This window comes from Hevea brasiliensis, chromosome 2, assembly GCF_030052815.1.
Source record: "Hevea brasiliensis isolate MT/VB/25A 57/8 chromosome 2, ASM3005281v1, whole genome shotgun sequence".
NCBI lineage: Eukaryota > Viridiplantae > Streptophyta > Magnoliopsida > Malpighiales > Euphorbiaceae > Hevea > Hevea brasiliensis.
This window is the reverse complement of record NC_079494.1, coordinates 91,337,098-91,349,965: the sequence shown is the minus strand read 5'-3', so window position 1 is coordinate 91,349,965 and position 12,868 is coordinate 91,337,098. Positions and strand designations below refer to the sequence as shown.

The 12,868-nt window shown below is 35.2% G+C and overlaps 1 protein-coding gene across 3 annotated transcripts; it reads left to right on the top strand.

Annotated features, from left to right (window-relative positions):
- Positions 1 to 2,846: 2,846 nt before the first annotated feature.
- LOC110654129 (cytochrome c oxidase assembly protein COX15) lies at positions 2,847 to 11,842 on the top strand. Of its 3 annotated transcripts, none has more exons than XM_021810037.2 (7): positions 2,847 to 3,099; positions 3,919 to 4,217; positions 4,652 to 4,877; positions 5,042 to 5,071; positions 5,401 to 5,511; positions 11,235 to 11,366; positions 11,501 to 11,842. In XM_021810037.2, the coding sequence occupies exons 1-7, from the start codon at positions 2,944 to 2,946 to the stop codon at positions 11,669 to 11,671; spliced, it is 1,125 nt and encodes a 374-aa protein (XP_021665729.1). In that variant the 5' UTR covers positions 2,847 to 2,943; the 3' UTR covers positions 11,672 to 11,842. The 3 variants fall into 3 exon arrangements, with proteins under 3 accessions (XP_021665729.1, XP_021665738.1, XP_021665711.1); XM_021810046.2 differs by having other exon boundaries at positions 2,848 to 3,099; positions 5,042 to 5,287; positions 11,275 to 11,366; positions 11,501 to 11,646; XM_021810019.2 differs by having other exon boundaries at positions 2,850 to 3,099; positions 5,042 to 5,287.
- Positions 11,843 to 12,868: the final 1,026 nt, after the last annotated feature.

Genomic DNA, 12,868 nt, shown 5'->3' with positions numbered 1-12,868 from the left:
ACATGAAAGTTGTTCCTTATTTTGTCTAGTTGTATTTCGTTTTTTGAGTCACTCCATTTGGAGTTTTTTAGCTCAAGTTATGGTCCAAAAACCACAACTGGCCGGATTAGAATTCTGCCCAGAATTTCTAGACTGACCATATTTACAGTGCAATGAACAGTGATTGCAACTCACCTTTTGAATATGTTCTGGTCATAATTTGGGTTAGGTTTCTTCATGAAAGTTGTTTGTCTATATCTCAGCTTGTTGGTGGTAAAATTTTAGGTCAATTGGACCATTCTACACTGAGTTATGGCCAAATAACCAAATATTATTCATTTGGTCATTCTACAGAAACAGACTGCAGGTTACCCGGATTAGGGCAAGCTTTTGGTCCACTTAGTTTGGTTTTGTGGGCATGGTTTCTTCACCAAAGTTGTGTCATTATGTGTCTAGTTTCATGTCCAATTGTCTTTGCACCAATTGGACCTCTATAATTCAAGTTATTGCTGCCCAAACTTGCTGAACTCATGTCTAATTCTGTAGGTCACCATGGGCAGCCACACATAACCTAAATTCCACTACTCAACACACTTCATTTTTCATTTAAACAGAACTAAATGGTCGCTAATTGACCATTAAAACCTATTTTCATCATCACATGATCAAAGTCTCAATTTCATGCTCAAACCCTAACTCCAATTTCCAATTCATGGCATACACACACCAAACTCATACCAAATCACTTTATCCATCATCTATACTCATCAATAACATAATTAAGCCACTTAATTTCATCAAAAACCAACAATCCTTAAACTTTCTCATGGCTGCCAAATTTAGAGATTTCATTTACTCAATTTTTATTTTTTTAATTTCACACAATTTCTACTTGATTTAGCATGCTTACAAGATTAAAGAAAGAAAAGAAATTGTTTAGTGCACTAACCTTTTTGAGCTTCACTTAACCTTGATTAAACCTCCCTAATCTCTTCTTCTTTGGCTGCCAATAGCTTTTTCTAGGTGAAAGATCAAATTTTTGTGAAGGGACTTGGCAATTTTGGTGAACAAATGGAGAGGAAATTCAAGCTTTTAAGCTTGAAAATGGTGGAATCTCTTCTCTCTCTCTCTCTCAACGTTTTTGGCTGCCCAAAGGTTGAAGATGCAGATTGGTATTTCAATTTTTTGGTCTCTTTTATCTCTTTTAATGAGTTTAACAAATTGTGATTGGTGGAGGAAATTTAAATGACATCATATGATGTCATAATTAGTATTTTCTTTCATTTTCTTTTCTTCTCTTCTTTACTCATTTCCAATTAATTTTTAGCAACATTTATTCATATTTTAGATCATAATAATTATTTGCTTAACTAGACAAGTCGGTCAAAAATCATCTCTGAAGACTAAATGACCAAAATGCCCTCCGTTTGACTTAATTGGCCAAAATTATCTGTACCGATTGAAAAATTTTTCTAAGCATTTCCTTGGCATTCTAATGCCATAAGAACCTCAATGAATCTTCTTTGGAGTCCCAAAAATTATTTTATAATTTTTCCCCTGGGTTTAGGGCTCCTAGTTGTGAGAACTGCAACTTCTCACTAGGTTACCCATTGTTAGAGCACCAGCTCATTTAACTTGGTTGTATTTTATTTCTAAAATTTTTCCTAAATTTTTCTTATTAATATTTGAGTTATTTATGACTCCTCACTCTAGTCTAATTATTTTTCCAAACGTTCTAGCTGTCCAGACCGACACCGGTCATCGGAACAGTAGAATGTACGGAATTGCTACAATGAGAGTGTTACAAACCTCAAAGATAATTCTTCTAAGCTAAAAAATCCACCTTAGAGGATAAATATAAAAACTATACCAAGCCAAAATCTCCACCAAATTATTGGAAAAATCCATGGATCTAATATAACTATCCTTATTAACTAAGAAAAACTAAAAAAAAAAAAAGAGAAAAGGAAGTGAAAGGTTATTGTCGACCAAAGAAAGCCAATGACAACCCTTCAAAATAAGTAGAGGAAAATAAAAAGAAAAAGTAGGAATGACAATGGGATAGGTTAGAGGCAGAGATCGCTCCCTCCATTCTTGTCCTATAAGAGTTTGAAGTCGGGACAAGGACTTTATTTTAATTTATTATTATATAATATTAATTTATTTATTAAAAATAAATTATAAGTTGGAAATATAAATGTTAGACATAATTTTAAAAATATATTTTTATTTAATATATAAATACATAAAAATAAATTATTTTAAATAAAAAATAATAATATATTATTATAAGGTGCAAGTTATGGGATTTAAGACAAAGAGAATGTCTTTTCATCTCTCTTATACAATATTATGATTACGAAAATGGATCAGATTTGATAAAAATTACCATCCCTATCAAAAAGTAATATAGGATTGATGATAATTAATAGTAAAAATATAAATCATAAAGTCACTTGTTTATTTTTTATTTTTACATTTTAAAATTACTTTTCATCAAAACAAAATATATGTTTGACAAATATATAATTTTTTTTAAAATTTTTTGTGGCATTAATTCATTCATTATCGTGGCATTGATGGCCATGGACTGGTGGTGGGAATGGGACAGTGGAGGGCTCAAATTAAAATATGTTTATATGTATAAATATATATTTAAAAATATAAAATAGAATGAATTCATTAATTTTTAATCTATTAATTACTTTATTTAACTGAATTCGAAAATATTTTTAACTCTCTAATTTGATTTATTAATATGTAAATTAAATTCTATTTATTTATTAAAAATATTTCAATGTATAAAATTAAAACAGTTTAAAGTTAAAATCTTAAAACTTAAAATTGTCTTATTGGGTACTGAAAACGCACCGTTGTGCGCTTCTAGAGCATTTACAAGATGACAGTGCCATCTTCCATACCTAAAAACCTCACTAAACCCTGAGAAGACGAAGAGGGAGAGATATGTTTCAGAGCAAAGTGTTATCCTCTATTTTGAAGAGGAACAAGGGAGCTATTAATACTGTAATATCCAATTTCAGAGGTAGAACGTCTCCGTTTAAGGATTTGATGGAACAGCCTTCAACATCATTCTTCAATGTCTTTAGATCCTCACCTGTGGTAAAGTTCTTTTTTTCTTCTCTCTCGCTCTCTCTCTCTCTCTCTCTCTCTCTCTCTCTTTAAGAAAAATTATCAGATTGCAAATAAATTTTCCATGAGCTTTGCTTTTTGAAGAAGAAATGAGAGATTACATATCAGAGGATAGTTTACACTGAGACTGATATTACTTCCTTGTGCTAAATAAGATAAATTGAATCGTTATTGAGGTTCATTTTATTTTCTGGGTCTCATTTATTGAGAGGAATGTTTCATTTCTAAAGATTAGATTGTGAAATTTGAAAGGGAAGAAGCTGTACAAGTACATCAACAGAGTCATTTCTGCCTTTTTTTTGGATAAAAAATTAGAATTTTGAATGATCTGGATTCTTTTTGGGTGGTATTAAGTTGCTTTTTTTTTTTTTAATTCTTGTGTATTGGATTTTATGCTGCTTTCTTTCAATTATATAAATAATTTATTATATTTTTGATATCTCTTTTATCAAATAATCTATGGTAATCTTAATTATGTTGTGTTCGGTTGTGACTTTACATTGAATGGCATGCAGTAATTGACGTGTTAACGGATAGTTTCTGGCTGCTTTTCAGTTTAATTATAATGAAGATATGTTGTGAACTTCTCTTTGATTGCCCATTGAAAATGAAAATGAAAAAAATCTTGCCTCATGTGACAGTTTACAAATGCTGCCTATCATTTAATGAAAGAAACCTCGTTGTCAAGATAAGCTGCATATTGCATATCAATTTGTTATTAGATGTCTAATCATGTTAGATCTCAGTACTGCACTATGTTTCTCAAATATGATTCTTGTATTGTTTTAGTGTCATCACATCCCATCTATGAGGAATATGTCCACTGCAGCATCTATTGGCATGGAAGGTAAGGAAGGATTAAAGCTTCTTGTAACGGGGGGACCCCGAGCTCAAAAAATGGTTGGCATATGGCTTTTTGGTTCTGCTATGTGGGTTTTTAGCATGGTGGTCCTTGGTGGTGTCACACGGCTAACTCGATCTGGTCTTTCAATGACTGATTGGAAATTTACTGGTAGCCTCCCTCCTGTTTCAGATGAGGAATGGTTGAATGAATTTGAAAAATATAAGCAGTCACCTGAGTATAAGCGGTAAATGCAAGTACTTTTGGCTTTATAGCAGTTATAATAGCTACAACAGTATTTGAAAAGTGTATAGGTCCTTGCTTATTGCCATGTAATAAGTGGTGGGGAAAGTTTTGTGTTTTGAAAGGCTATACTTTCTAATTTGTACAGACACCTTAATATGACGTAAATTTTCCTCTATGTTAAGAACATTTCTACTGATTGCTAATATGTAGGTAGCTTATGGTTTTTCCATATGGTGGCTGGCAAAGATAGCCGCCTCTACTTGGAAGGTTACATGATCATTTGCATTTTTTGTTCTTCTTTACTGAAAGTCAACATCGATATTGTGTTTGATGTATGTTGTATGTCACTTGTGTTCATAAGGTTGACAAAAAATACTTCAAATGGTAGTTGAAGTTCCTTTGAATCATCTGTAGTTTGTTTATGACCCACTGCAGTGTAAACAAAGGGATGAGTGTTGAAGATTTCAAATTTATATATTGGATGGAATATGCACATCGTATGTGGGGAAGGGGACTGGGTATCATGTTCGCTCTGCCATTTTCATATTTTCTGCGCAAGGGATATATAACCTTGCGACTTGGACTAAGACTCTCTACTCTTTTTGCCCTTGGTGCTGGGCAGGGTCTAATTGGCTGGTGGATGGTTAAAAGTGGCCTAGAGGTGAGAGCGCTAGACTCCTCTCTCTTTTTCCTTTTTCTAATTTCTAGCAAATGTTTGCAAGAGTCTGGGACAAAAATAATTTCTCTCCATAGGATTCTCTTTCATCAGTTTTTATTTGCATGAATTTATGAAAGAGTATGTGACTCATAAATTTCTTTCCTTAGGAGCCAGCATCTGACTATGCTCAGCCAAGAGTAAGCCCTTACCGTCTTGCAGCACATCTTACTTCAGCATTTGTTATTTACAGTGGCCTGTTCTGGACTGCTCTTTCTGTTGTAATGCCTGAACCACCTGCTGAATCTTTAGCTTGGGTTCGTGGAGCAGCAAAAGTGAAGAGACTTGCTCTTCCTGCTAGCCTCATTGTAGGCATTACTGCTGTCTCAGGGGCCTTTGTTGCTGGAAATGATGCTGTATGTAGCTGTCTTGGTCCTTGTCATGCTTCACTCTCACAAGAATATGCAAAGTATTCTCTAGTATAAGATAGATTTTTTTTTTTGGGTTATGATTGTTTGGTACAATACAGGGGCATGCATATAACACTTTCCCCAAGATGGGTGATACATGGATTCCTGAAGATATCTTTGAAATGAAGCCACTAATTCGAAACTTCTTTGAGAATACATCAACTGTGCAGGTAAATTCTCTATGTTTAACTATGCTATGGTAATCTTATGATTTTCCTGATGTCAGAACTGCTATATGTTATGTTTGCATTGCTTCATAAAAAGGAGGAAAGGAATCAATTAACATGACTCGGAGAGAAAAAGAATGAAAAAGAAGGAGAATAAAACTAGAAAATTGTTTCTTTAACATTGGACATCATCAATAAGAAGGGTTCAGAAATTTTGTTCTTGTTTAAATTTTTTATAGATGTACCGAAAGATATGCTTTCCACACACAATCTGGAACTACAGCCAAGCCATCAAGTTATTCTGTTTAGGGTGTTGTTCTTGAGTCAATAGTGCAAATACTTGTGAAGAAAGCAATTAAGCATAACTGTTATTGACAGTGCATTTTGAGTTAAACTATCAATAAATCCTGTAATTTTCCGATGTACCAAAAAAGTCAATAAATCTTGCAATTATAGACTACTGTAGAAAACAGAGAATTTAAAAAATTTTCTTTTATATTTCTTCATATAAAAATGATTTACAAGCATTCTAATTTATATACAAAGGCTATAACTAAATAAGAAACTAATAATAGCCAATAAATACAATAATTCCTAATTATATTCTAATTTATAGCTAATTTACACTGATTAAGGGATTTACACTAATTGAGGGATTCTAACACTCCCCCTCAAGTTGGTTCATGTATGTTGCACATGCCTAACTTGCAAACTAGGGTATGAAACCCCTTACAACTTAATCCCTTAGTAAACACATTAGCTAATTGGTCTTTCGACCCTACGTGAGAGATACGTAAGGAACCATTGACAACTTTTTCTTTTATGGAGTGTCTGTCAATCTCTATATGCTTGGTCCGATCTTGCTGAACTAGATTGTGAACTATACTGATGGTAGCTTTGTTATCAAAGAACAGGAACAAACCACTAGTTTTCAGCAATTGTAATTCCTTCATCAACTTTCGTAATTACAATAGTTCATAAATACCTTGAGCCATTGTTCTAAACTCAGCCTCTGCACTGGATCTAGCTGTCACATTTTGCTTCTTGCTTCTCCAAGTGACTAGATTACTACCAACAAAAATACAGTAACCAGATGTCGATCTCTTATCATCAAGAGATCCACCCCAATTTGCATATGTCAAAACCTTAATCTGAAGATGGCCATGCTTTGAGAAAAGAAGTCCTTTCCTAGGTACAGATTTTAAGTATTGCAAGATGTGGAAAATACCCTTCAAATGAGACTCACGAGGATCATGCATATACTGCCTCACTAGACCCACTGCATATGCTATATCTGGTCTGGTATGCGAAAGGTAAATCAGTCTGCCAACTAACCTCTGATATCTCCCAATATACACGAATTCTCAAACTCCAGCTTGCAATTTGTGATTTGCCTCAATGGGAGACTCTGCTGGTTTACAACCTAGCATTCCTGTTTCCTCTAACGGATCTAATATGTACTTCCTTTGAGAAATAAATATTCCTTTATCTGATCTGGCAACCTCTATTCCAAGAAAATACTTTAGCCTTCCCAAATATTTGATTTCAAACTCCTGTGCTAGTTGTTCCTTTAGATGAATCATTTCTTCCTTATCATCACTAGTTACCACAATATCATCCACATAGACAATAAGCAAAGTGATCTTACCCCTATGGTGTTTTATAAACAAGGTGTGATCAGCATTGCTTTGGCAGTATCCAAAAGAAACAATAGCCTTACTAAACCTGTCAAACCATGTCCTAGGTGACTGTTTTAAACCATACAGTGCTTTCTTCAATCTGCAAACTTTTCCTTTGGTCTTCCCATTCCCAAACCCTGGAGGGATTTCTATATATACTTCTTCTTCTAAATCACCACGTAGAAAGACATTTTTTACATCAAATTGCTGCAAATCCCACTCAAGATTTACTGCACATGATAGTAAAATTCTGATGGTATTCATTTTAGCAATAGGAGCAAACGTTTCCTGGTAATCTACCCCATACGTCTGTGTGAAACCTTTTGCTGCCAGCCTAGCCTTATACCTTTCAATTGAACCATCTGCTCTATGTTTCACAGTAAATACCCACTTGCATCCAACTGGTTTTTTCCCCATTGGAAGAGTAACAAGTTCCCATGTCTCATTCTTTGCTAGAACTTTCATCTCCTCCACCATGGCTGCTTTCTATTTTGGATCAAGACATGCTTTCTTCCAATCCTATGGGATAGAAACAGAGGAAACAGACAATAGAAAGGCTCTATAGGATGGAGACAAAGAATCATAGGAAATGAAGTTAGAGATGGGATGTTTAGTACAGGTTCTAACACCTTTTCTGAGAGCAATAGGAATATCAAGATCATTATTAGAAGAAGGAAGAGTAGACTGAGAATTAAAATTAGACTCTTCAGGAACCAAAGGAGACTCATCACATACCTCAGGATGCTCAGGAATTGAATCCAGTGATTCCGGTTGATCAGCAGTCTCCTACTCGATGGCTATATCTGTCTTGTTCTGCCGAGTATAGATTCTCAAATCTGGTCCATTCAGTCTCCCTCGCTATTTAGGTAACTCCCCCTGAGTATCATTATTAGGTATAGGCTTTAGACCCAAATTTTCCCTTTGAAGTTGAAAGTTGGGAGAGCACAAAAATGAAGAGAAAGACACCTCTTCTTCCTTTCCTATGCTCTCCCTGAAGAGGTGGATGGAAATAAGATTCAGATTCCCTAAAGGTAACATCCATGCTCACAAAATATTTCCGTGTAGGAGGCTGGTAACACCTATACCCCTTCTGAGTACTGGAATAACCAACAAAGACACACTTGAGGGCTCGAGGTTCTAACTTTCCCCTATTAGGTTGATAAACAAAGCAAACACAACCAAAGACTTTTGGAGGAACAGTATATAAATTTTTACTTTGCAAAATCTCTAAAGGACTCTTAAACTCCAAAGTTCGGAGTAGCATCTTGTTAATAACACATGCAGCAGAAAGAATTGCATCTCCCCAGTAAGGTTTGGGAATATTCATTATAAACATAAGAGACCTAGCAACCTCAAGTAAATGTCTATTTTTTCTCTCAGGCACTCCATTTTGAACACTAGTGTTAACACAATTACTTTGATGCAAAATTCCGTGTGACTTCAAATATTCCTGAAAAACTCCATTCATATATTCTGTGCCATTATCAGTTCTCAGTATTTTAACATGAGCATCAAACTGGGTACTAATCATTTTGTAAAACTGCTAAAAATATAAAAATATTTCATTTTTCCCTTTCATTAGATATACCCAAGTTAACCTACTGCAACAATCAATAAAGATCACAAACTATTTATAACCTGATAAAGACACAGTTTGAGTAGGCCCCCATACACCAGAATGGATAGTCATAAAAGGAACTAAAGCTTTATTATTTATTGCAGGATAAGATTGTCTTGTATGTTTGGCAAACTCACAAGCATCACATATTAACAATTCAGTTTTGCATTGCTTAAATAAAAGAGGATAAAGTTTCTCTAAAACAGTAAATTAAGGATGTCCAAGTCTCCTATGCTACTGAATAATTTCTTCCTCAGCCCCCATAGACTGTCCTAACATGGCCTGATCAACACAATCATTCAATAGATATAGCCCATCCTGCAGTCTACAACTGCCAATTGTTCTCTCTGTTATCAACTCCTGAAACACACAGTGAGTGGAAAAAAATTTAATTTTGCAGTTGAGAGCTTTTGTGATAGAACTGACAGACAAAAGGTTAATAGGAAAGCTAGGCACATGTAAGATAGAACTAAGACTTATAGTAGGAGTGCATTTAATAGAACCTATTCCAGAAACATTAGATAAGGATCCATCCGCAATGCGGACTTTTTCTTTGTTTGAATATGGAGAATAGGATATGAATTTATTCGAAGAGCCTGTCATATGTTTGTTTGCTCTAGAATCTATAACCCAAAAATGAATTATTATGATTGGCAAGAAAAACATTACCTGAGTTGACGAAGTTAGAAGAGGCAACTGTAGTGGACTGTGATTCAAGCTGTGATAGGAATCGTCTCAGAGTCTGCACCTATTCATTGGAAAACATCCCAGTGATAGCAGTATCTTCAGAAACACTCACAGCCTTAGATACATTTGCTTGTGATCTAGCAGAACCCATCCTTTTTCCTCTATGCCCTTTAGTTGGGCAGCCGTGCAACTTCCAATATTGTTCTTTGGTGTGCCGAGATTTCCTACAGTAGTCACAATGCAAGTGATCCTTATCTGATGGACTATATGACTGTTCTCGTAAGGAGTTAGCAGCCAGCCCACCCTTATCAACAGCTGTAGAATTGATCATGACATTCCTTCTGCTCTCCTCCTGCTGAACATAAGAGTATGTCTGCCTTAAGGTGGACAAATGATCCTTAACAAGCATTTAGACCCGAATATGATCATACTCCACATTTAGCCTAGCAAGAAAATCATATATGCGCTCATTCTCAACCAATTAGTGGAACTTAACTGCATCAGCTGGACATGAAGCCTGAAAGTCCTGATAGAAATCCAACTCTTGCCATAGACCACTCAGTTCCGCATAATACTAAGCAACAGTCAACTCACCTTTTTTCATTCCATGAACCTTGTTCCTAAGCTCAGGAACCTTGTGCATCATTCCCAACTTGAGAATAAGTCTGAGAAACAACACTCTAAATAGTAGCAGCACTGTCCAACAGTAAATACCCACAAGTTATATGAGGTTGCATAGGATTGATGAGCCATGACATAACAAGAGAGTTCTCCGACTCCCACTGGCTGTAGGTAGAACTAGTACTTTCTGGTTTTTTTCTATCTCCAGTGATATACCCCTGTAGTTCTCTAGCCTGAATAAACAGTAGACAAGATGTAGACCATGCCAAATAATTAGTTCCATCCAACTTTACAGGACTAATTTGTAAAGAGGGATTATCACAAAAAAATATAGCCTTTGTTTCAGAGGCTTTCTTCTTTTCATCAGTCATTTTTCAATTAAAAAAATAGGTACTGAGACAGAAAGCAAGAAACTGGACAACGGAACGTATCTAAAAAAATAAATGTGCAAACCAGGTGTGGAAACATGTTGGTCAGAGGCGTGCCGAACAGGAAAGGTCGTCGGCAAGAGGTGCGGTCGTAGAAATCACCGAAAAAAAGGGTGCGCGAGCCGGTGCGTGAAGAATGACGCGAGACTTCTGAAGGCGCGTGAGCTCACGCGCTTCACTGGACGACAGCGGGACTCCGGGCGTAAGCCGATCGACTGGTGTCCTTCCTCCTCAAGTGGGTGGTGATAGTCACATCCCTTCCTAGAACGACGTAGAAGCTTGACAAAAAAAAAATTATCCAGAACTACACTGTTCACGTTAATAAATTTTGGCACTGCTCTGATACCATGTAGAAAACAGAGAATTTGGAAAATTTTCTTTTATATTTCTTCATACAAAAATGATTTACAAGCATTCTAATTTATATACAAAAGTTAGGACTAACTAGGAAACTAATAATAGCCAATAAATATAATAATTCCTAATTATATTCTAATTTACAGTTAATTTACACTGATTAAGGGATTTACACTAATTGAGAAATTCTAACAACTACTTAGAGAGAGAAGGAAGACGTTACATTTTAGTTTCTTATGAATCATAATTTAAATGTTTTACCCCTAATTGTGACTATTTAAACATGCTAAGAACAAATGAGTATTAAGTAATTTTGATTTTCTACAATGGTTGTAGCTTGACCACCGTATCCTTGCAACTACTACCTTGATTTCAATTGGTGGATTGTGGTGGTTCACGAGAAAGCTGGACATACATCCAGCAGTACGATCTTTAATTGGAAGCACACTTGGCATGGCTGCTCTGCAGGTGATTCTTGGCCATGACTTCTTTTGATCTTTCATTCTTGTCCTGTTCCCAAATTAATTGGGGAAAAATCTATACATTTTTGTATCAAAGTAACCAGTTTTCCCTAGAGTAACATATTATTGCCATTGTTACAGGTCACCTTAGGGATATCAACACTTCTATCATATGTGCCTGTATCACTTGGAACTGCACATCAGGCTGGAGCCTTAACGCTTATGACACTTATGATTCTGCTCAACCACACAGTGCGCAAGCCATCTGTATCTCTTCTAAAATCACTTCCTCAAGTAGTGAAGACGGTCTGATTATCCAAGAAATTTGCAATAGAGTATTCAGTTAGTTTTATCAAATGCAAAAATGCATTGGACTGTCATTGTTGTTCTAATTTAGTCAGTAATGTTCAACTTCAGGTCCATTATTCCAAACAAAAGAGGGAGGAATGAATATATGATCATTTGTTGTGATTATGTGGCTAATTGATTTGCATTTTCGAAATTCATTCACACTTAATGTCCTTTCAAAACTTTTATATTCAATTTGGAAACTTAAATTCTAGCAGCCATTTCATTTTCTGGGTTTGGATGATAAACTTAAATTCAGGAATGGAAGGTTATTCTTCTGTGGTAGAAATGCAGCTTCACTGCCTAGAGATTGACAAAGTCCTAAAACTTGATATGTTTTTAGTATGAAATAAAAATTGTGGACGCATAATGTACTCAATTCTCCTGCAGTAAGATTAGAGAGGACTTCTGCACTTTCCAGTTTCCACTATACACTTCATATTATTTGCTAATACAAATTAAGCTTAATTTGTTTGTTGTCTGGTGTATTACTACTTGTCTATTCCCAATTTGTATTCTTAAACCATTGCTTGCAAGTATGTGTATGCAATACACACATATTCTCTAACAAGTTGATCTTGAGAGAGAGGGAGAAGAATATTGACTGGTCCAAAGCAATATTTCAAAGTTATCGCTGTTCGTCCTACTTTTTTTTTTTTTTTTTAACATATATTTTATTGTGTCTGTTTATTGATTAAATATTGTTTGGATGTTCTACGCTTTATTTTTAAAGATATATATTACTGGATACAATCACAAAATGTGCACTAATTGCATAATCTTCTAGTTTACGATACAATTTTACAGTTCTTTCACTGATCCTAGTAAAAAAAGTGAGTTTGACAACTTTGATCCCATTGCTACTCCTAATCCAACTTCCTGTGCTGTCTATGGCTACCTTAGCAACTTCCTCTGTCATGACCTGTGTAACCACCTCCCACCCCCACCAACGACTATTGTTCATTGGATGTCAAGCCTAAGTCCTTTACAAACAAGTTCTGGCACAAGTCCTAGTCCAAACTCACCAACATCACTGATGGAGAATATAGGAAAGAATGGAAAAACAGAAGATCTAGAAGAAGATAGAAGAAAGAGAAGAAGGCAAATTTATTAAGAGAGGAGAATTACAGAAGTCCATAAGAGAGAAGTTACATCAATTAC

Coding starts and splice junctions, on each gene's coding strand:
- LOC110654129 (XM_021810019.2), top strand. CDS start 2,944: ATGTTTCAGAGCAAAGTGTTATCCTCTATTTTGAAGAGGAACAAGGGA. Junction 4,878..5,041: donor TGGTTAAAAGTGGCCTAGAG/GTGAGAGCGCTA, acceptor TTCTTTCCTTAG/GAGCCAGCATCTGACTATGC. Junction 5,512..11,234: donor AGAATACATCAACTGTGCAG/GTAAATTCTCTA, acceptor CAATGGTTGTAG/CTTGACCACCGTATCCTTGC.